Source organism: Chaetodon auriga, chromosome 5 (genome assembly GCF_051107435.1).
Source record: "Chaetodon auriga isolate fChaAug3 chromosome 5, fChaAug3.hap1, whole genome shotgun sequence".
NCBI lineage: Eukaryota > Metazoa > Chordata > Actinopteri > Chaetodontiformes > Chaetodontidae > Chaetodon > Chaetodon auriga.
Window position 1 is genome coordinate 24287106 of NC_135078.1, and position 23948 is coordinate 24311053.

The window sequence follows — 23948 nt, forward strand, 5'->3', positions numbered from 1 at the left end:
ACACACGATGACTGTAGTTCTGCGTGTAAAATGGAAGAAAATAGACTTGACGTGTAAAAATAAGCTTCAGGTCGCATTCACACGCAGCCTGTGTAGACAGCTGCATTGTGTAGATTTGGATTTAGTTGTTTGAATGTTGACATCTTAACACGTGGAAGACAGTAGGACATAATAAAATCTGCTTTCTTTGTTACAGTCTCCTGTAGTGTTGGTCTGTCTGTGAACTTGTAACTCAGAAAAAATGAGATTTGAATTGGGAATAGCGAGCTTGATCGAGATCATCACCCTCTTAACCCAGCAAGGCAAACTTCCCTTGGTCATGAGTTTGGATAGACAAAGCAACCCCAGTCTTGTTTTGTTCTTTCTGTGCATGGTTTTAACAGTTGTAACATGGCAGACTGTTTAGTCCTCTGCACCTTAATTACGATAGCTGTGTCCAAAGGCAGTATGTTTCCTGTCTGTACGTTTGTACATACATCTGGCCCAGTAGTCTGCAGTCCTCCACAAACTCATTAGTTTCGCTGATATTGAGCTTCAGGTGATTGTCGTTGCACCATGTGACGAAGCTCTCTATCAGTCCCCTCTACTCCTGTATAAGCCTGCTGTCCTACCTCCTGTCCAGCAGATTTCTCACTCATTATTTTATTGAATTCCTTCAAAGTCTTCACTACGTTTATCAGTCTGGAAAGACATGGATGTAAACACACACACTTGACTGGTTGGCGGAGACAAACAACTGCAAGGCAGTAATTCTGGTTTTATCTGGTTGCTTGTTTTAGCAAAGTCTTGATCCTATCATGTGTACTGTTGCTCGCTCAGCTTGCCCTATCTGCAAATCCATTTCAAACCCTGTGCTCCTGTTACGTTTGTGTGCATCTGTATGAGTGTACGCTTTCAACTTGTGTGTCTGTGTCTGTTAGTGGTGCTGTACAGCATATGCACAATACACACTGACACTGAAAAGATTTTATACATGTGCAGCAGAGACGGCAAAAGCCCATGCGCTGACATTTTCTGTGGGCACAGTGTGTCTAGGGATAGTTTTCTTAATCGCTATGTGTTATGATGTGACCCGACTCAGCATTGTGTTGCTCTGTGTGTCTCTGTGTTACTGTTTGTTAGTCACGTTTATAGACAAAAGGGCTTAATGTTACATGGTCAGACCCCTGCAACTGTTCCACACACACACAGAAAATTCAATTACAGTGACTTACATGTGCTGTTGACCCCCAGTTTATCCTCTCCAAGCACAGCTTTAACCCTCTGTGGGTCCCTGAATGTTCACTTTAGATTTCTCCAGATATTTGCTGAGCTGGTGCACCTGTTTCCTAACAGATTACATTTTAGCCTTTAGATTTATTTCAGTTTTTCCTTTTCCCTAAAAGACTGAATCTGTTTCCCCTTTCCTCTGTTTTTTGCCTGCCTGACAGCAGGTGCTGTGAAGCTGAAATTGTTTTGGGTTGACTTTTCCATAGAGATTTAGGAGTTCCAAGCGTTACACAGCACCACATGTATCACCAGCTGCTGTGGTTTTCATTTTGCCTTGTGCAGTCCATGCTACCCTCTGCACATAAGCATTTTAATATCCATCATCATAGATATGTGAATTATTAAGTAATTACTGCTCTTAACGTGGTGGGAGTGGTAATAATATTTTTCGGTAAGTGTCAGAGAGCTGCCAGTGCTGAAGGGTAATTAAAGTACTGTGGTTTTTGGATTGCCTTTTTTTTTTTTTCTGTTCAGTGCAACGCATGAAACATCTTTTTAAAAATAAAAATACAAATGTCTCCTACCATTTCTGTGACAAATGCTGGCTCATTTGTAGTAGTTTGTTTCTCAAGTTATATTTATCAATCTCAGTTTCCTCATGCATAAAAAATGATAGTTAAGCATGATATCCATTATAGATTATTATATTATTATTTTTTTGGAGCAGCGCAAGAATCACAGTGGGGCTACAAGAGCTGCAGTGTAATTATGTTCACCATTATTAACCTGTAGCCTTGGTGCAGGGCTGGTCTCCAAAGAATGGAGTAATAATGTTGCACCATCATATTCCACTGTAACACCATCATGGCACTACTGAAAATAGGTTGCTGAATGCATTTTTTTCTGCACAGTCTGTTCGCATGCGGCGTAGAAAATTAGTTTGTATTATAGAAATTGATTTGCATCATCGCACATGGAAATGCAAGGTGCCGGTTTACGTTTTAGGGCAGGCAGACATGATTCTGGAGGGAAACAATGTTAGAAACAATTACAGGAAATGCTATGACAACCTCATTTGGGAGTGTACATTTGACATGACAGTGTTAATATGGAGTGTCATCTTGGGTTTTCTTTCACCTTTTTTCTATTTGCAACGCAGTTTTTCGCTGTTCACAGATCTCTGTGCTCCTCTGCTCCTCTTTAGTGGGAGGTGTTCTTATGCAAGCCTTGGCAGTCTGTTTGTCCTCCCAGTGGTCCACTAGTATTTCCCTGCTCTTTATAGTTATTCTTAGCCTCATCTCAGAGTACGATAGCTGAGGAAACATGACATGCCATGACATGCCCACGCACGGGTTGTCTAATGGGGAGGAGAGAGAGAAATGAGGGCGGGAGAATAAAATGAGCAAGAGACGAAGAAAGAAAGGAAGCTATCCTGAATCTCAGAGCATAGCCTTGTTCATCATGTGGATTGCTAATGGGCCTCCTCCAAGGGGGACCACGATTAGAGTCAGTGGGACCTCCCTGTCAAAGTAGAGTACAGCACTGACCTCAGGGCTGCATTCTGACCTGAGAAGCCGGCGAGATGACCCCTTCCAAGAGCCTGACACTCAGAAGCTTCCCAAGGAGGTTGCACGCTTGCTATGATTTATCAGACTACACATACAACATATATTATGTAATATACAAATACTAATTTTCCAAAGCATGAGCGAGTTTTCTCTTTACCTGCCAGTCTCTTCTTATATGCTTTTTTTTTTTTTTGCTCTGCTTATGTGATTTATTCAGAGCATAGTGACGCTCCAGCAAACTTCTTCTTCTGTGTTTTGGACATGAACAATCAACATCCATGAAGTTTTGCATTGTCTCTAAATATTGATGGATCCGACCAAATTAAGTTACCTGCCTTTTGATATATGTAACTTATGCAACTTCTCCTCTCTACAGGGCATCAACATAGTGGGGCCCAGTAATGCAGAGCCCACGCCTCGACCTCCTAGTCCAGCCATGTACCAGCTGGACATCGTCCTAAAGAAAGGGAACAACCTGGCCATCCGTGATAGGACAGGTAAGAGTTCATTCCTGCTATTACCTCAACTGCATTGAGGTTTATTCAGAGAGACAGGGTGAACAGCTTTATCAAGCCTCTCTCTAGCCCACCAAACCCACCCTGCTCCCTGCCCACCTTTCTCAATTGTTTTGTCTGTGGTACAGACTTCAGCACCCAGGATGCTTGTGTGTGAGGCTTCATTGTTATTGTATCCTCTATTCATCTGCTACCTTCAGGGGTTTCTCTCCATTTATATATATATATGCCTCCTTCTGTCAGTGCAATGTCTCTCTTGGCACTATTTTTTTCTCTTTTCACCTCCATTCTTTGCTCTCTTATCTTTGTCCTCTGTAGGTTTTTATTAAATCACACATCTTGTCTTCACAGCTCACTCAATTTTTCATGTGTGAAGTGAGATGGAATTACTAAGAATGATACAGCACATTTCCTGTTCATCCAGGCATCAAAAGATCTCCGCTTTGGCTTAAGATACAACATTGTCGCCTTTTTAGCCAAGACAATTGATACTAGTATGATCCCACTGTCCTTTGTGTAATGAGACTCAACAATAGTGCAAGTCTTTCCCTTCACTACCCAGTGTTGTAGGCAGTGTGATCAGGGCTTTAGGTTACATAAAGACTATACAGTATTGTTTATTATTACATGAGACCTACTGTGTTTCACACATGTTTCCGTATTTTGTAATAAATACTTAACTTAGTGACTTTAAAAGACCAAAATCAGAGACTCTGATAAGGCTGAGTGGCACTTTGTAATGGTTGAGGAGTCAGTGGAGCAGGAGTAGGCATGTGTGCGCATCGCTATCTTGAATTGTTCAGTTGGAGGCATGTCCTTCCTTTTCCTGTTGTGGGAAGAAATAGTTTATCTACTTTTTGCACCAGTATAAATGATATTCTGTCATATTAAACCACTCTGGACTGCCACTGCAGAGTGATTGTGATTTAAAGTGCAGGACAGACAGGCCTGCTGCCCGCTGTGGAGGCTGTCCGACCGCAGCCCTTAGACTGTGTTTAAGCAGGCATTTATGTCTTGCATAGTTGAAAGGGCAGCCAACAAAAACAAGCTGGGCCAGAGGATTTTCTCCTAAACTCTCAGACAGTGGTTTGAACGGTGATGGATGCGAAGGTCTCATTAGTGGTTGTAGCAGTCACCATGCCAACAGGTCCGAATAAGCGCTCTTCCATATATTTTGCCTGACTACCTGTCCGTCTGGGTAATGAGCAGTGAGGTGCAGAGCTCACCTGTCCTGTCCTGAGCACATCAAGACAGCTCATTATAGAGGGAGGGAGGGATAGGGACACAGTCAAATAACTTCGAAATACAGCGGACTGAATTTTTTAAATGAGCAATAATAATATTAACAGGTAGTGTTGTAACTTATGCTGTTTTTTGACAAAATACTCAAAGACAACTTAATATTTACTCTAAATATTTATATATACAGCAGATGGTGCCAAATGGTGACGCGCAGTACTGTCAGGATATTTACATGTTGCTGCTGTTGTGCAGCAGACGAAGGATAAATCTCAGAAGACAGATGTAGGATTGGTGGGATTTTCCATCAGCCAAGCAGTCTACACCTCCTGTCAGGTATACAGACTGGAAAAAGCTGGGTTTTCAAATATTACTAGTTTCCCTGGAGAAGCAATGTAGTTCTGGTACCTATTGATTCACTAAACTCTCTGACATGAATTATAAACTATACACATATTTTTCTGTCCGGTCTGTTTTGAGGTGTCATCTTTTCAGAAATGCCTCTGCAATATGGGCTTTCAGATATTCCTCTTGAGTGAACCTGGAAGTGAAACTAAAAATAACTGAGCTGAAAGTAACACCTCAATGTGCAGCCAGGCATGCAAGGCGCTTCATTACAACGTTTCATAAACTAGTGTGGCATCAAACCAAGATACCAAAAGCACTGCTTATTCAGTAGCCTGAAGATTTTGAAACCACTGAAACATTCACCAGAAAAACAGAAGAATTATTTCTCTGGCCAACTGTGTAAAATGGTAAAAAGCAACCTTATTAATGACAACCTGGTCTTTGTTTTGGTAAAAGAAAGGAACCTTGACTTGACTGGAGCTTAACAAGAAGCTAACAGGTAGCAAACCGGTAGCAAACATTCACATTTGTTAGGATGTTTCATCTGACACCACAGCTCTGATCCAAGCATCAAAGTGATGTATGCATCCAGAGACAAGGTTGACTAGCCACACACAAAAAAGGGAGGGGGGACAGTGACGGGGGGTATCCAGTTCCACATTGTCTTCCCTTTATGTCCTTTGGATGAAGTTCAGAGTAATGAAAGGAACCTTTTCGTGCCTGAGTGAGGGAACGAGGGCAAGAGGTCAGCTAAAGTTGAAATGGAAAAGCCCTTTCAATTTCCTCAGTTTGAGGAAAGAGTACAGACCCCTAAAAGTGAAAACAAGTAACGTGTGTTAAAGACAGTGGAGGATTGATAATAGCAACAAAACATTGGAAATTAGTAGTACAGTGTACCAAACCATTCATTGTCCAATTGTCACACACAGATGTGACACCTGTTTTCAGTCTACTCTCAGACCTTTGTGCCCTGTTATGGTCACTTCTATAAGCATAAAGTACTTGCAAAAACAAGTTTATATGTACGTAGCTCACCTTCAACCATTGCATATAATTGCGAGGGATGCACCGGTCTGGTACGGATATCGGACATCTGTCTGATAATGACCCAAACAGCTGGATCGGTATTGGCGACAATGGGACCAATTTGTTCAATGCCTGTTTGCACTAAATGTTTACAAAGAACTTTGATTCCTCATTGTCTTTACCAAAGTGCTGGTAAACAATTATTTACTATTTTTAATAGTAATAAGTAAATAGCAATTCAATATATATCTATATGTATTTCTTTGTTACATTTTGTTTTAGAAAGTTATGAAGTCAGTGTTTAAGTCAAGCCTGATGAAAGAATGATCCCAGTCTCTTCCTCACAAGATGTGTGGAATGAAATATAAGCCTCTCGTTTTTCTTGTTTTTTGGCCATAGAAAACCTCTACTCTAGTTGTCGTGAGTAGTCGTGTTCCTCGTAAAGCACTTGGCGCTCTTGCACCCTCTTGCACTCGTGCACTTCCGCTGAGCATGCAGGTGCTGTCACTTTAAGTCTGTGAGGGTTCAGTGCTCAGGGCAGAGGGTGGGCATTAAATTTGGGCCAAGGACAAAGTGCCTGCATTGACATGACATACTGGAAGACCAGTGTATCAATATAAAAATATCTGTCATCCTATGATAGTATACTGTATTGCACTGTGAGTTTGCAGATTAACTCCTCCTTAGTAATTGAGCATGGTATCCTTGAGTTAAAGTTGAACTGCTCTTTTTACTGTTCACACACAAAGTATGAATGAATACACATGTACAGGGTCTGCATGCATCTGTAGGTATAAACCAGAATAGCCAATCGCCACGTAGGAACACGTTTGTTCTCTGTTTGCCTCCATATGGTGTCCAGAGGTTTGTTGTTCTCTAGCTGAGCCATCACAGTGCACAGACCTCTGAGGGATGATTTCCCTCATCCTCAGAAGACACTGCAGTGCTGCTTGATAGGAGTCATGAGATCTCACTCGCTCACTTGTCTGGTGTTAAATAAACAGGAGGCATTTGGGAGCTTTTTCAATACAACTGTAATATCTTGCTGGCATTGTCAACAGTCTTTCTTCAGCCTGCACAGAGTCTAATCGTTTGTCGCCAGGAGAGACAGCCAGCACTGTGGCATGGTTTAATATTATTATGACAAGATAACAAAAATAAGCTCTGGATATGAATACATGAGGTAGATAGACGTGTCTCACAGTTGTTTTAGCAAGGCACAGCTCGTACAGAAGCTGTACCTTGCCTGCCTCTGATGTTGCATTGAATTTAAGCTGCACAAAGAGAATCATGAAAAGCAGTTAATAAGAAGGAGCAGTGATAGCCACATGATGATGGCCATAGCCATTTATGTAGGTGCAAAACAGCAGTATATGAGTAGCTCATTTTTGTTTCAGCCGAGCAGATTCTACCTGTCAGATAACCTTGATCTGCATTTCACCTTATCCTATATGGGCCAGACCCTGTTGTGTCCCCAGGGTCCCAACCCTGTCTTAACTGACGTATGATGAGCAACCAATGGGACATTCTGCAGCTTTGTAGGTGACCTCAGATGAAAACACACTGCCCTCTGTCTCTACCTCTAATTCCCTGTGGATGAGATACAACAAGGTGAATCTCTAGTCCAAGACATGACAGACAGCCTCTCTCTCCATCTTGCAGTACCTTTTGTGTGTCTGTGTCACAGAGGATGTAGGGAATGCACGTCTTATGTTATTGCACATGAATTCATAGAAACTTTTATCTTCTTTTTGTGGCCCTCGGTCATGCCAAAAAGTGATATTTGGCCAAAAACTGATTGCCATCTGTCTTAGATATTTAAACTAGTAGAAATGATTGGTTACAGTCTAAGCAGGTAAAGTAATGCAGGTGAAATAATGTAGAGTCATAAGAATAATTGCATTTCTTTATTTTATATACAAGCCTTCTGTAAATCATGTTAAATACAGTCTAGATTCCAAATGTGGGCATTAATAAACATTGAAAACAGTAGTATAATACCTAGTACCACACAAGTGTCACACTTCTTTGGCCACAGTTGTGATTCAGTAACAAGAAATGTTTGCTATTACCAGGGACTTCAAGTTAAGTATGCACGTTAAGACTGTTTGATCCAGATAAAAGCAGCCTTAGATGTATGAACTGGACGACAGACAGTGACTTTTGCCACGACACCCCCCATCGGGGATCACCACAGCGGATCATCTGCTCGCTGACAGACGTGGCCCTGTCAGACCCAGCATGGAGATCTACAGTATCTGTCCACCCCCTGATGCACACTTCTACCACCAGAACTATTTCTCCTCCCTACTCCTTGGATTTCATGTAATGAGGGATAATCATACAGATGCACCAGCTTCAAGTTGTATTACAGAGTTCACTGTACTGCTTTTCAGGAATAGTTTGGTTTTACTTCAATTCTGAATACTAAATAGTTGCTTTTGGAAAAGAGTTCCTAGTTGTTCCTGCAGCTGCTGCCAGAAACATGGAAATTAGCATTTGCCTGAGCTACAAATAATTTTTATTTGCAGAGACGAACTTTTTGCTGTGTCATTATTAATCATGATTGTTAATTGAAAGATGGCCCTACCTTTGCAGTGTGTGTATTTTATCATTGGCTCTTTATCAGAAGCTTCTTACTGTCTCCCCTACTCTGGGTGATCTTCGCCTTTTGTCTCTTATTGATTCCTCTCATGATGTAGGCTGTTTGATTTCTCTCCTTGCAGCTTCTGTTTTTACCTTCATGTTGCTCATCTGTTCACCGCTGCATTTGTTGTTGAGCCACATCATATATTTCTGCAGATTAATTCTCTATGTATTACAATTTTATGAATTCTTTGAATTAGGTCTGAATGTAATTTGCCCTTAAACTACTGCAACCATATTGAGTTATGTGCAGCAATAGCCTGCGGTAATTTCGTCCCCATAAAGAGGCTGTTGTAATGTCTGGTATTTGTGTGTGCTGGCACGTTGTGTGTTCATTGTACAGTACATATGTGCTGCATGTGTTTCTGTCTGCTAAATGTCTGCAAAGTGGAAGGACTAATATTAGTGTGGTGGGTTACAGTGATTAGCTCTCACTTCTCAAAGTACCACTAAAACTAACAAGGCCACCGTGAGCCTAATTATCTTGCCTGCAGCACAACAGTTTCTTAAGATGCGAAAACAGTGAGAGAACCAGAGCTTGGCGGTCGCCATGTTGTCTTCTGCTTTATTTCAAGTCCCCTTCATTGCTTCCTCACCTATCGTGTTATTCAGCCACATGCTGCATGCTGCTCAGCTGCATTCAGAGAGGTGCTACTCTTATGCTATTTCACACTTTTTTCATGCGTTTTAATTGCACCAAGACCATATTGCACATTAGTGAAGATTCATTTTGGGTAAATGTCAGCGGAGGACCGGAAAGTAAGCTCAGCATGAATCAGCAGGAGGCAGAGACGTGCATGAATGTGATTGTGTGAAACTGTAATGAGGCAGGCTCGCAACCCGCCTGTCAGCTTCCCATGATGGAGTTTCTTGTCTTGCCCCCTTACCCAATACATCCTCTTGAGCAGATTGCATTCTAGGTAATGGGAAACCCCAGAGCTGCAACCATCCGTCAGTCCTGACACTGCACATAGGCCAGGAATTCACACCCATATACACACACTCACATTTCTGGCCACACACAGTGCCTACAATCTGAGCATGAGGCTGCTCCAGGTTTGCAGCTCAAGCATGACTGAGGGTTTTATGGGCAGCTTGAGTACATTTTTCCTCTGTTCTGCTCTCACATCTCATGACATGCATCAATGGACCTCTTCCGCGGTGTAGTTCTAAATAACAGCCTTTTTGACAGGCAATGTGCTGGCCAGCTCTGAATAGGTCCTCCTGCGCTCTTTATTAGTGAAGCAGTGAGTGGCAAGAGGAAGAAAAGCTTTGGGATGACCTCTGGATTTTAAGGTTAATACTGAGGTTGATATGGCTCCACTTTATTATCTGATTCAGGTTCTTCTTTTAAGTGATAGTTGGGGACTATTTTTTCTTCTATCGTTCCCATGGTGAGAAAAAATTCTGGGATGTTTTTTATGTCTCAGTGTAAATTTAGTCTAGTCATCGTTACTGATGTTATTAATTACGCCTTTGCTTTTCCTGCCATGACTTGTCAGAATATCTGCAGTGAAAAAGATTTATTAGTTGGATCTACTGCTTTTGCTCCCAAGGTTTCGTACTTAGACTTTCTAAGCGCATCGGCTCTTTAGTATTATCCAGGGTTTCCCCCAGCAAGCTGATTTGTGAAGGTGTTAAGCTTTGCTCTGAAGGTTAATGATATATTTCATAAAAGTTTAATGATTTGTTTGATTTTTGTGGGCGTGGGTTTTTTTTTTCTTTTCAGAAAAGGCATCAGCCCTCCACTGTAACAGGCTGCAGGAAGCCCTGTCCTTTAATTTGCTTTGTGAGCTAGCAGGTGCAATGTAAATGAATGTCCAAATGGTGTTTGACCAGCCATTAAGCTTTGAAAAGAAATGCTATATATATATATATACACACACACATATATATATATATATATATATATATATATATATAAAACTAAACTGCAGGCAGAAACAAACAGTGGTTAGATTGGTATATTACAGCAAGTGAAAAGAAAAAGATCTTGGTATGCGATATAATGGTGACTTACTCATGGTGTTGCTGATCCAATGGGAAAGACTTTTTGTTCTAATATAGCTCATTATTTCCAACCAATGCATAGATAATGTCTTGCATTGCTGTGCATTCACGTGCTGCAGTGAACTTGCTGTATATTCTCTTCATTTCTGTGGAGTTAAATTCCCCTTTTAGAGCCAACTTATTTTTGTCTTTTTTGAAAGCTGGGCTGGTTGGTGATTTAAAGCAGCAAGGCTTTCATACTGACATTATACATTATTGATGGCTTTGTAATGCCATCAGCAGGCGGTTTGCCATGCATATTCATTGCACTTTAATACTCGAAATGTTATCAGTAAGTCTCACATCTACAGTGAGGAAAATTATGTTTGTGTTTTTATCTAATGCTCAGTTGGAGTCAGCGTGTGTCGAGCTGCCCCTTCTGTTTTTCATGCCTTTGTTCATGTGTATCGTGAGAAAGAAAATTAATTATTTGTATTTTTGACTTTATTAGAGTCATTTAAAAGAACATGCATACTGCTTAGGACATGTTTCACTGCAGTAGCCTACTATAATATCCAAAACAGCGAGTTAATCCCTTTTCTCATGGAGTATGATACTTATTTTTAGAACATGATATCACACTGTCTTCTGTGGAAATGTAATTACCTGCTCATATATTATCAGTTAATAATTCAGGACCGTTTGTCTGCCCTGTGCTGACACAGAAAGTTATTGATCATGAATGTGTAATGAGTATCTTCAGATTGATGATGAAAATAGGGAAGCAGAATAATTAATTGTTGCATTCATCAGTGTGAAACAGAAAAGATGTTTTTTTTTTTCCTTCTCATTTTAGAAATGTGCAGCCAATTACAGCGCTGTATCACCGTTATCTTCTTTCGACCTGCATTCAGTAACAAGCACCTTTTGTTTAGTGACACTCCTTGTGGTGGTGCAGACTGGTTTTTGATAGGTTCGTGGATGACCTTATCCTCATGAGGCCATTTAAACTGCAGCAGAAACCTCTTCTCCCCAATAAACACATCTCAGAACTGTCTGTTCTGTCCTGCTGTCTCAGACACACAAGTCTTTTTATGTCCCAGATTTTTTTTTTTGTTGTTACTCGAGGCCTCATTGCTGACATTACTGTCCGGAGCTCAATCTGTTTTATTGCCCCGCTGTCTCTCAGAACAATTAACCAAAGAGTTGTTTGGCCTTGAGTGTGTGTGTGACTGAAAGTGCTAATGACTAAGTGCATCAATTCGTTGCTCTCTTGTCCTCATCTATGTGCATGTGGAGGAAAGTGAGAAAATGAAAAGAGGGAAGGTTGTGGTGCTTTGTCAATAGATTGACCACATCTCTGTGTGTTAGCGCATCTGTATGCAATAAATGCCTCGCGCCTTAGTTCCACACATGTGCACAGGCACGAGGCTCTTTCCGTTCATGACTTCTTCCTTGTATGTGTGAAATAAGTAAATCCTCAGGTTTTGCTCAGGGCTTTGTCTGAAGCATTCTGAGGCAGACGTGCATGACCTTAGCAGCACTGGCATTTAAATGTAAGACAGACTTTGATTAACTCCTCTGTATTTTCAGCCGCCCCAATAATGACTGCTACATCATGGTTCCAACTGAAGGCTCCTCAATCCTAAATGGTCTTGACTTTGCATCATTTACACAACATCCAAAAGATCACTTTGCAAAAGCTCAGAAGTTTTTGAAAAGTTCACGTTTGGCCTTTAATAAGGAACATTTAGAAATGACATTACAATATTTCACAAATGAAGAGAAACAAAAACTCTTTAAAAGAACTGACAATCCCACATACATTACATCCGAGGATGCTACAGTACTTCATTTACTTTAGTACAACCAACTCATTTACAGAGCTTGGAGACACTGCATTAGCTATAATGAAGAAATGTTCGTCAGGCACTCGTCATTCAAACAATGTCAAGAGATGTCTAATTTCATTACTTTGGCAAATACTGTATTTACATTCATGTTATCTGGTCTGCTCAGAGTTTCTCTGCACAGCAGAAACAACAAGCTGAAGCAGCAGAATAATTCAGAGACCAGACGATCAGTCATGTTTGCCATGTTGATGTTGCAAATCGTAGTTTAATTTCACCTTGAGGCAAATCGTGCCTCCTGAAGATTGAGCAGGCTGTTGGATTATATAGTGAGGATATGTCAACGCCATAACATTCTCTAAGTACCTAAAAATAGGGAACAGATAGAGATACAAAGAGCATGGAGAGAAAGGGGAAAAAAGTAGGTTTGGGTTCTTGCTGATACAGAGTAATGGTATGAGTATTTAATAATACCATCACAGTTGTAGCACGGTCAGCACACACACACACACACACACACACGCACACACACGCACACTTAACCTCAGATCGAGTACGGTTGTCAATGCAGTAGACTGTTTTTTTTCTGTGCCAGTGAAGCATCTCTGGACTGCTGCAGCTAAGGTTCCCTCCAGTGTTCTTTGATGCCCCAGTTCTCATTTGTGTGGTCAAAGGTTTCTGAAGTTCGGTCACAGCAGGAATCACATCTGATGCCGAAGCATCACAGGGGCTGACTTTTCGGGTTAACTGGTATTCACTGGTGAGCAGTGAGATTGTCGGGGAGGGAGCTCATATTCAGACCCAAATGTTGTCAGAGCCCACTTCTGCTCAATGACCGACTGCTAACAGGGTCTCTGTGATGTGGTGACACTGGGAATGTCATACCTCGGCTGCAGTACACTGAGAAGATGACAGAATGCCTTATTATCTGCAACTAACAATGGCTGGTCATCCATGGGAATGCACTGGTTAGATCTTCTGTTATTGTACCGCCCGTCGTCTCTGGACATTGTCTCTGGCTTCTCCAGCATTTGCTGCAAACTTGGTTGTTCTTGTTTCCTGGTGCCAATTCCTTGACCTCAGCATTGTGTTGGCTCTTGAGATGTTTTATCGAATTGCCTCTTAAAGGAGTTACTTTTCACCCTCCTCTTTACAATTTAGCAGAGCATAGTTTTGTCAAAATATCTCCAAACTGCTGACATTTCTCCTCCAACGCCTCCCTGCTCGACTGACAAGAGGTTTACACCAGGTTGGTGTAGTATGGGAGTAGTTTCACGAGTACAAGTACATGTGCACAGTATTGGATCCAGTACCCGATATTGGTAAGAGTATCGTGGCATCCTTGTATGAAGGATGAAAAGATGGAGAGGAGAGTAGAGACCAGCAAAATAATTAGATTTGACAACAGAGCCAGTGAGGTAGAGTGACTACAGAAAATGAATGTTTTTGAAGATCAAACCGCACAATTGGATTTCATCTACTGTGTGTCAGTAAAAGCAAAAGCTGCTGCAGATCAAAGACAAACGTTGTTGCAAAACAACCCAATACGTAGAGTAAGAATGGCCTTTACTCATGCATGTCCTCTGGCTGTCTCTGTATGGTGTGTGTAGATACACACTGCCTCCCATCGGTGATGGCTGGTATGTTATGAATGAGACAGAAGTGTTTACACTTTATTAGCATACGCCAGATGTATATTTACACACATATCTGTGTTACATGTGCATATACAAGTATACATGATGTAACCATGCATGTGCACAATAACTTGGAGGATTGTCCCTTTGCATGAGATGAAAATGAGAAACAATACTGCAATGAAAGTACGGAGAAAGTGAGAGAGAGAAGCATTTCATAGTGATGATGCCATCAGTGGAAAGCCACTCTTGATATTATATGAAAATGCATGAGACATTAGTGCTGGAGTGCTCTCTACCTCGTTTCGACTACACTCATAGACTTCCCCTCCAAACTTGCCCTTCTGTTATTCTTGCACTCCAGACTGCATTTGTATGCGCGTGAAGTCAGATTTTCAATGTTTGACTGTATGCATTTGACGTATGTTTGTTTGAACTGTAACTGGAGAGTTTGCATTACACGTGGAGGATTTGCATTTTGTTAATTTAAAAGGTGTGTTTGCTGGAATGCTGACAAATATTGTGTTAGTGTTATCCCTTGTATTAAAAGACCATTCAGACGCTGATAGAAAGTGCCGTGCGGGCCTTTGTTTACATTTGGCTTACACTGTGCTTTTAACCTTACTGTTGTTGCATTCCCAGCTGTTTGGCAGGATAGCCTGGCTTCCTGACAAAGACGGTGAGCAGTTCTTTTATGGCCCCTGCCCATTAGGTGTTCAGCAGAGATAAGTGTGTGGTGGATTATGCTTTCAGCTGCCTGTCAGGAAGACAGAGAGCAGCTATCAAAAACAAGTCTATCAGGGGCTTTTAGATTTGGCTATGAGACACACCCAAGGTAAATTTACCTGCTGAGTGTGCCGCTGGGTCCTCTCACAAACCCATTTATTTCTTCTCCCAGCTATTAAAACAGTGTTTAGCGGTTGGTTTTAATAGCATCATAGAAGATGAATAGATAAACACCTTGCTATGAACCACTCAGTATCCCTTTGTGTCCTTAGCAATTTCTCATCTCTCATTTCAGTGTGTGAACCCTGGAGGTTACTCCAGAACAGAAGATTAGAAAGTTATCAAAATTCAAGGATATCCTGGATTTTTTGTTTCCAAGAGTGCAGCTCACAGAAAAGCCCTTGTTAGATACAGGGTTTACTGCACATCTGTACCTGTTACTCGCTGGTATGTGACGCGTAAATTTAGCACCAGGTGTGAAGATAATCATCATGTGTGTTGAGCTTTCAGTCACAGGAGTCTGAAATCATTCAACCTGGTCTGAGCACTGCCTCGTCCTGACCTACCACACCATTCCTCCAAACTGAGCTTTTGTGTTCGTGTATATAAAAGAATGCTTAGTTGGAGGTCTGTTTGAAGATGAGTTGTATTTTATTGGAGTTCACACAGTTATTTCCTGTCCAGACTTGTCAATTTCAGTTTCTGAACTTTTCCTTGTCAGAAATCACCGAGCGCACAAAGCTGAAAGCGCAGACCTGAACTGCCGAATGCAGTTTGTAAAATCTCTGAAAGCGGAGTTCCAGCAAGAAGTATTCCAGCAAGAAGTATTGAGAAACACTTTTTGCAACATTGCAAATATGGCACTGCAGATGGTTCTTTGAAATGTTCGGTTAAATCTACTTTTACCTCATACATTTAGGCCACATGTAATTCCCCTCAACAGCAGAAAGACAGAAAACGGCTTTTTGCCTTCCATGGCTGCACTTCTGTGCCCACAGCACCTGCTTACCTTTTCCAGTTTATCAGTGGGTGACACATTGAGTCCTTACACCCAGTCTCCCCTTACCCAGCACTTTCATTTCACAGCCTTCTGCCTGCAAGGTGAACAAACATCCAGGGTGCACCGATCCATCACACAGCCTTCGTCATCAACCACTGTTAATTCTTCTAAAGCGTATTGATTTTTATAATACCTATTGCTTATTGATCTACCTGCCAGCCCTTCTGTGGTACATGCAATCACTTTATTATAGAATTTCCTCAACTGTGGGAAATATTTTAAAGCCTGATGTCATATATGGTGGTTGATTTCCAAGAAAGTACCTCTGCGATCACTCCTCTGTGCTGTACCCACGCTCACTCATATTCAGCCGCCACCCACCTACAGCACCAACCTTTTCCATTTCATACTTTTCAGCCTGTGTGTGTTTATGGCGCCATAAAGTTGGCACTGGGGGATGCAGACTCAGAGCCAGCGATGTGTGTCTGGGGAATATCGACCTGGTGGGACTCAGAAAGACAGAGATAGAAAGAGAGCTGCTGCAGTTTGAGAGATTAGTAGCTGTGTCTCCGTGACACAGTATGAGATTATTTCTCTTTAGTCATACTTCAGTTAGTTCATAAAGTACCCCCTCATGTTCATGATATGCGTTTCCTTTTTATTTATTTCATGCTGCTATTTACATAATTCTGCATCGTCCTTTATATTTACTGCCTGTACTACAGAGTAATCCCATCGCAGATATTTCTAGCTGTATCTCTATTTTTCTCCTTTTTTCTTATGCTGTCATCTCCTCCTTCTTGCTGCAGCTCTCCTGCAGTGATATGTCAAAGGCAACAGAGTGTAAAAGGGTCTGTGTGTGACAGTGTGCTTCTAGTATCTCTGCTGGTGTGCATGAGGGTGTCTGAGGTTGTTCAGATGTGAAGAAGTTTTCCCAGCAGGCCGATGTTTGTGCATATTTTGCTGCTCTCACGTCAAAGCTCGCTGGCAGCGGAGAATCATGTCAGCAGTTTTTATTCAGACAAAAGCGGGTTTGATGCTTTTGTGTTTAACGTTGTTCATGATCTTGTGTCAGACTCAAATGACATTGATCATTGAGTATACTGTGCATTTGAGTACTATACCCAGTGTAATATAATGTTATTGTCCATAAAACTACTGACTATTCATGATGAATGCCTTTGTTATGATGCAGCCTCATGGTGGCATACATATATATTGTACTATATAGTATATTCTATGTGTTCACTTGCATAACCCACAGACACAGAGTGAAAATTGTTTGATAATAGGATTTCCTTCCCTCTCGTGTGATTTGCTTGATAATCATGTTGGCCACAGTGGATAATAACATGACACTGATTTGACACGTACAGCGCAAACAAACAGATCAGTCCAGGGTACTGCTTCACTGGAAGAAGCACCTCTGAAGCCAGTAATTACAGCTTGCTTTCAAGTTGTTTGTAGAGTTTTATGCAGTCCAAAACGTGAAATCTCTGTCACATTGAAAGGTCGGCCGACTGTCCATTACTGTATATCTTGCTTACAAATGAGTGTCTCCCTGAGTCTGTGTTGTTGCTGTCATTGTTACTCAGATGCAGTAAACATTTGAACTGCAGCTGCTGGACTGAATGTCATAGTTACTATATTCAGTAACAGTGAATTAGTTTCTGTTTGCCTGTCAAATGAATTGATTTTATCCTGAAGTTTATGGACCCTGGGGAACAGGATGCTAGAATAAAGCAGACATTGAATGGGCAGGAAGATCAATACCCATTCACCAGGCTAATTAAATGTAGATTGATAATTATATATTTTCCTTTTAGCTCTTGGTCGTCATGAGGAATGGTGAATACATGGAGATAATAAATTGAAGACCATCCAGCCTGTTTGTGTTTCATGTAGCTCACAGAGTGCACTGTGTGTGTTTATGTCTAAAACATTGTTAGTTTGGGCACTTTTTTAGGTTGACAGCCCGTTGAGTGTTTATCAATACAAATTAAAATACAGGCTAAGTTTACAGAATTCATTGACCCCACCAAAATCATCTGGCACGTTTACAGAATAACCCAAATGTAAACCAGTGGCACCACCTTGTGGTCAAATAGATGCACTGAATGGAACAGGTCCATCCAAGCGCCCAGCTTCAGCACCAAATACTTGTAATCACATGACCCACAATAGAACATGAGTCACATGACATGCCTTATTCTCTCCTTAGGCCTTCGAAGCAGCGTGTCCTACTGTGTTTCTGTGTTTGAAAATTATGTGCGAGAGAAGAAAAGACGTGCTTTGTTGTGACAGTTACAGATTTCATGAATGTCAGTGAGCGTAACCATATGACCAATGACAGAAGCTGAAGAAGGTGACCTGCATAACTTTGACTCTAAAACATTTCCTTACAGATAGTTAGAAAGGTGTCGTAGACCATCATCATATTATTTAACATTGCTTCTCTGCATTTGTTGTTTCTCCCTGTAGGGACCAGTGACCCATATGTGAAGTTTAAGATTGCAGGGAAGGAGGTGTTCAGGAGTAAGACCATCCATAAGAACCTCAATCCAGTGTGGGACGAGAGAGTAAGCCTGCTGGTGGAAACCCTGAAGGACCCGCTGTACGTCAAGGTACAGCAGATGCTATACTGTGTGCTGTAATTCAGGTGATTCTTACGAGTCAAAGGACATGAACTCAGAGAGAACAGACAAATCAATGTTCAGATGAATTCAGGGACAGATAACATTTGCAGTGTGCTGTTGAGGGTCCTCATTTGTTGTATATTGTCTCTTTGTAGGTTTTTGATTATGACTTTGGACTTCAGGATGACTTCATGGGCTCAGCATACCTCCACCTGGAGTCGCTGGAACATCAGAGGTCTCTGTGTCCTTTTTTCTGTGTTGCTTCCTTCTCTTCTTTCCACTGACACCTCACACGTCCTCAGTCTCCTGCCCTCCTATTGACTCCACTGTCTCCTGTACTCTGTCTCCACTGATTTTATTCAAGTACTGTAATGGTACCCTCATTCCCCCAGAAATAAGGAAGTTAAGAGAAATGCATCAAGAGACATCTATGATTAAGGGTTAGGAGTCCTCTCTCATTACACCTATTTTCTCGGCACCCAGCCCTCTCTCTTGTAGTCATTGTGATCAAATATAGTCTGTGGTCTCCCTCTAGTGGCATTCTTTAGTAACTCACCTTGAAGCGTAACAGATTTGTATTGTACAGAGAAACATATGAAGAGGACTTTAATCACCAAAAGTACATAATTTACTGTCTGTTAGGTAGAAGTACGGCCACCTGTTTTAATTTTAGAATTTTACAATCACTAAATTTCATTTGTGTAATCTCTTTTGTGATAAAACAACAACAACAACAAAAAAGGTTTTAAAGGCCCTGCACACCTACACATGTCCCCGTCAGCCATGACAGGGAGCGACTGTGCAGTATACCGAGACCCAGAAACCAAAGCAGCTAAATGGAATTCAGCCATCATTAATTTTGTTAGTTACACATGTGCTTTTACTGCTGTGACATGTTGAAAGGTCTTCCACTTAAAAGAGCTGTTATGGGCTGTTATTGACAGATACAATAATATGTTCACTTAATGCATTTTCATCATATCAAACTTGTGTGGAACAGCGATGTCATATTTGATACATTAATGTGCATATTTCCAATGAGCTGTCTTTTCCTAAAGCTAAGATGATCACTGCTTAAATATTGTGGTCTTGATAGGCCTAATTTGAGATTGTTAGCAGGGTTGATCTCTTGTTGTCACTGACCAAAAATATAAAAATGGCAGCTTGAATGGAGAGAGGAAGGAAGCAGAACATAGTGGTCTTCTCCTGGTGAAGCTTATCTCAGTGCTCCGCATCCACTGAGTCAGACTTGAACTGACTCAATGTGTGTATGCACTCTATGCTAAGGTGGGTGGGTTACGAGTGTAGTGCGTGCATTTATTTATATACACGTATGTGCAATCTGAATGCTTATGAATGTACAGTATGCGTGATTCAAGATTCAAAACTTTATTGCCACATCAACAAAACGAATTGGAATTTGTAAAATGAAAATTCATAAAGCACATGATACATTAAACAAGGGAATAAAGCATTAATATTCAGCCCATCCAATAATCAGAAAAGCATAATGGGTAAAATAAAATCCAACAGAGGAACAGCATAGATGAAGCTCAAGCTCCTGGAGGGAAATTAGCATCGACATCAAACAACCCACCAGATAAAATGTGCTTTAAAAACATCTGCCACATTGCACAAATTAACCTGCCGTGTGGCCTGCAGTGCTGTGTTTACAGTGTTATGGAGGAAGGCAGCTCCACAGTATGTGTGCTATTCTGGAACCTGGATGCTCTGGTCTTAATGCTTCTTAGTCTTTTGTGAGAAGGAAGGAAATTAAAAAGGTTGTTAGCCAGGTGAGAGGGGTCCTTTAGAAATTTTAGGCCCTTCTTTTGTAATCTAGCCTTATAGATTCCCGTTTGTTGTGGGAGATTGGATCCAGTAATTGGAGACGCAGTACGCACCACTTCAGCCAACCGTCTCCTGTCCTCAGCTGACATGTTGCCAAAGCACACAGTCAGTGCGTAGGTGAGGATGTTTTCCTCTGCACCTCCATGAAACTGCTCCGTACCATTCCAGGTTTTTCAGTTGTCTTCAAGAGAAAAGCCTCTGGTGTGCTCTCTTCAGAATAATGGTGGTGTTATCCCCCATTTCAAGATGGAGGAGATTTGTAGCTGTCATGCATTTCATTGTTGTTGATCAAGGGAAGGTGGTCCCCAAACCTTAAATGCGGAGTTGTCAGCGTTACACCAGGGCTAGGACCTCACTCCTGTAAGCAGTTTCATTGTTGTTTGAGATCAAACGCACTCAACAGACTGGGAGTGACAAATACAGTCTTACAGTATACAGAAAGCACTTACAGCATGAACCTGTATGTGAACACGGTTAACTGTACTTCCCCTGTAGGACACTGGATGTGACGCTGGACCTGAAGGACCCACAGTACCCCGAACATAACCTGGGCAGCCTGGAACTAGCTGTCACTCTGTCACCGAAGGAGGGAGACGTGAGGGATGCTGTAAGAGATCTATATGAATCAGATTACTCATTCATCTCTCTTCTGACACGCACTACATTTCTTCTTCACTCAGGGGAATCGTTCCTTTCTATCTTACTTGCTCAAATGTCATCTTTGACATGTCACACCAAGATAAGGAATAATATGCCTTGTATGCTGTCGGCACATACAGAGATCCCGAAGACCAAGTTGAGCATGACTGCTTTTCAGTTGCAAAAATAATCAATACGATAAGTTTTCTAACATTCATAATCAAAGTTCAGCAACTGTGTTATTCCAAATGAGTGAACTGTTTCTCCATACATCAGAAGCCCAAGCATGCTGTGTTGAACTGGAATGTGCTGGCTCCAGTCAGCCTCCGTTACTGGAAACTCTTCAACTCAGCAAATACATATGCATAAACACAAGTGTAATTAATATGTTCTGTGGAAAAGTTCCATGTTCAAAGAGCACTGGATTCTCTTTCCTAATTATGTTGGCTCGTGCCTCTGCGGACGTGCTCGGTGTTTCAGAGTTGCATTTATTTCTGTTCAATTATTTGTTTGGTTAATTGGACCCCTGCATGCTCGATCCAGAACAAGGCAGAGTCATGGGGGAAATATTTTATTCCTTTTGATCTGATGTCTTAATTCTGCTGCTTATTTAGTACTGTAGTTCAGAGAGTCCACATTTGACAGAACAAATAAACTCTATTTAGGTTAAGCATCATTTTGGATTTCTCCAACTGTGAAGAAAATGAGTACAAGGTTATACTAGTACATTCAGGATGACTGTCTCTGTTGCCATCTACTGGTGTGGAAGGGTAAGGGTAAACACAGAACTTCAGTCTACTTTTAAACTAACTCTCTGTTGCACTGCTCATAGTCTGGTGATTTTTGGTAATCAAGCAGCATCGACAGTGTTCCTGTATATGATGATCTACGTTATGCACTCTGTGTTTTAAAGTTGATGAGTGATATGAGCGAATGTGTGGGTTTTCTTTGAGCACATGTAAATAATCCTCTCATGTCATGATTGTTTTTATATTTGAAACTTTTGCATTATGATTACATTTAATTGACAGAAATAAGCCAAAGTTTGAGACATGTGGCAAGACCTTCAACAGAATCTCCTGCCTTTTTGAGGACGTGTTCATAATCCTCGCTCTTCTTTGTGAAAGTATCAAGTATAAAAATGATGGTTATACTGTATGAGAGGCACAAACTGCAGCATACAAACATGTTTATCTATGCGTGTGTGTGTGTGTGCACGCATGTCTGCATATGCAAATACTTCATAAGATCATGTAACTAGTAAGAGCGCTTCTTATACACGTATTGCTTAACTTGCATGAATGACAGCTACCCCACTCTCTTTATCTAACCCCACCTGCGCCAGGCCAGGGCTAACGTCTGAACTTCATGCACCCCATGCTCTTTAACCTCTGACCCTGCAGCTGTAAGGGGGAGACAGTGGGGGCCGCTCTGTAACAGCTTTGTCTCATTTACAGACCATGCTTTTGAGAAGGAACTGGAAACGATCTAGTAAGGTAAACTAAAACAGCATGTAACCCCCCCACCCACAAACTTCTGACTGTACTGTAACCCCACTACCGACCGCACTGCACCTCACCTATCCTGCACTCTTCACTTGTGTCCTGGTACATGGATGGAGTCTCCCCGGCCCTCTCCCTCCGTCCTCCGTCCTTCCTTTTCCTCCTTCCACAGTGGTATTGGCAGTTTTTCTTTCTTTGGCAGTTCTTTGGTTCTCATTGTCACCAGCTTATTTTCCACAAGCTGCAATATACCACCTGCTACTTACATCACCTCAGGGGATGTAAACGCTTTTCCAACTTTTTTTTTTTTTCTTTCCGGAATGCAAGCAGGATTAAGCCTAAAGGTGGACTGTATTAGCATGTGTGAAGGCAAGTCGAAGAGCCACTTATACACCATAGGTGTGTGTATTTATTTATTTATTAAATTTTTTAGATTGTTTTGAAACCTATTAATCTTTCGGTTTTAAAACGGGCTTCATGGTATATTTTTACTCAGAATCAAAATAATCTGTGTTGAACTTTGTGCTCTTGAAACGTTAAATTATGCTCGGCTTGAGCCTCAGATACGATACGTTAGTGCTTCTTCCACCTTTGACCTGCACAGTGTATTGCAGCTGCTGTGTGAGAAAATAAAGCCATTGATTTGTTTTTTGGGGGATTTTAAGGAGTCCTGTACAGCAAATCAGCTATGAAATAAAAAAGCTTGCTGGTTGTTGACTGTGTGGACTGATTATAGGACGCTCTTAGACCCCTTCACATCAAGTGGAAATCTTTGATGTTCTCATTATTTTCAGTTCCCATCTTGCCTTGCATAAGAGACTGCTACCTTTTTGGTTTCTTTTTTGTGATTGTTGTTGGCTGTAAGTTGACAGAAAGCATGCTCTTCAAAGCTCTGCTTCTTCTCATTGGCTCAGGCATGAAGCACTTTTCAGCCAAATACGGCTATATTAGTATCAGGGACGGTTTTGTGAACACAACTGGGTTTATTTGCAGCTTTGTTTGCTCATGTGTCTCGTGTGTTTACCTTAAGTCGATCTCCTAAATTGCGCCTAGAAGTACTGAGTGTTTCCTTAACTAACAGTGAAAACTTTGATATCCACCAAGAGACACAGATACACATTTGAAGTGTGCTTGGTCGGAGCTGGGCAGACGTCCTGCTGTATCGTGCTTCCCCAAACCAAGCCTTTGAAGCCTCCAAACTGGGCCACCCCGCCTGTCACTCGGGAATTAGCTCAAATACTAACTAACTACGTAGCTACTAACTGTGCTACCCCACCAAAAAAGGCGCTGCTCCTGAGTGCCTCCCTGCCTCCCTGCCTCCGTGCTCGACAACATGCAGTACACAGTTATTTTTACACAGCCACTTCTTTTTAATGAAGCATCCATGAGCGTTGAACCCACAGTAGAAGATGCAAACTACTCAAGAAGTAGTTTGAGATAATAATTATGAGTCAGAGGCGTATTAAATCCAGGTCTCTCTTATTTTGGCACTTCAAAAGTTTTTCTTCTTCCAAATGGCTGACAAACGTTGAGCCATGTGCAAGGCTGTATTAATTCTTAAACTGAATCT

General features: G+C 41.4%; 1 protein-coding gene across 4 annotated transcripts in view; it reads left to right on the forward strand.

Annotated features, from left to right (window-relative positions):
- mctp1a (multiple C2 domains, transmembrane 1a) overlaps window positions 1-23948 on the forward strand; it is a 130790-nt gene that overhangs the window by 40948 nt on the left and 65894 nt on the right. For 2 of the 4 annotated variants that reach the window (XM_076730173.1, XM_076730171.1), the window contains exons 2-6: window positions 3154-3274; window positions 18235-18377; window positions 18545-18624; window positions 20733-20844; window positions 22334-22372. In XM_076730173.1, coding sequence (XP_076586288.1) covers window positions 3154-3274; window positions 18235-18377; window positions 18545-18624; window positions 20733-20844; window positions 22334-22372 — 495 coding nt within the window. The remainder of the gene's footprint in view (window positions 1-3153; window positions 3275-18234; window positions 18378-18544; window positions 18625-20732; window positions 20845-22333; window positions 22373-23948) is intronic. The other 2 variants (XM_076730172.1, XM_076730174.1) reach the window with 1 other exon arrangement.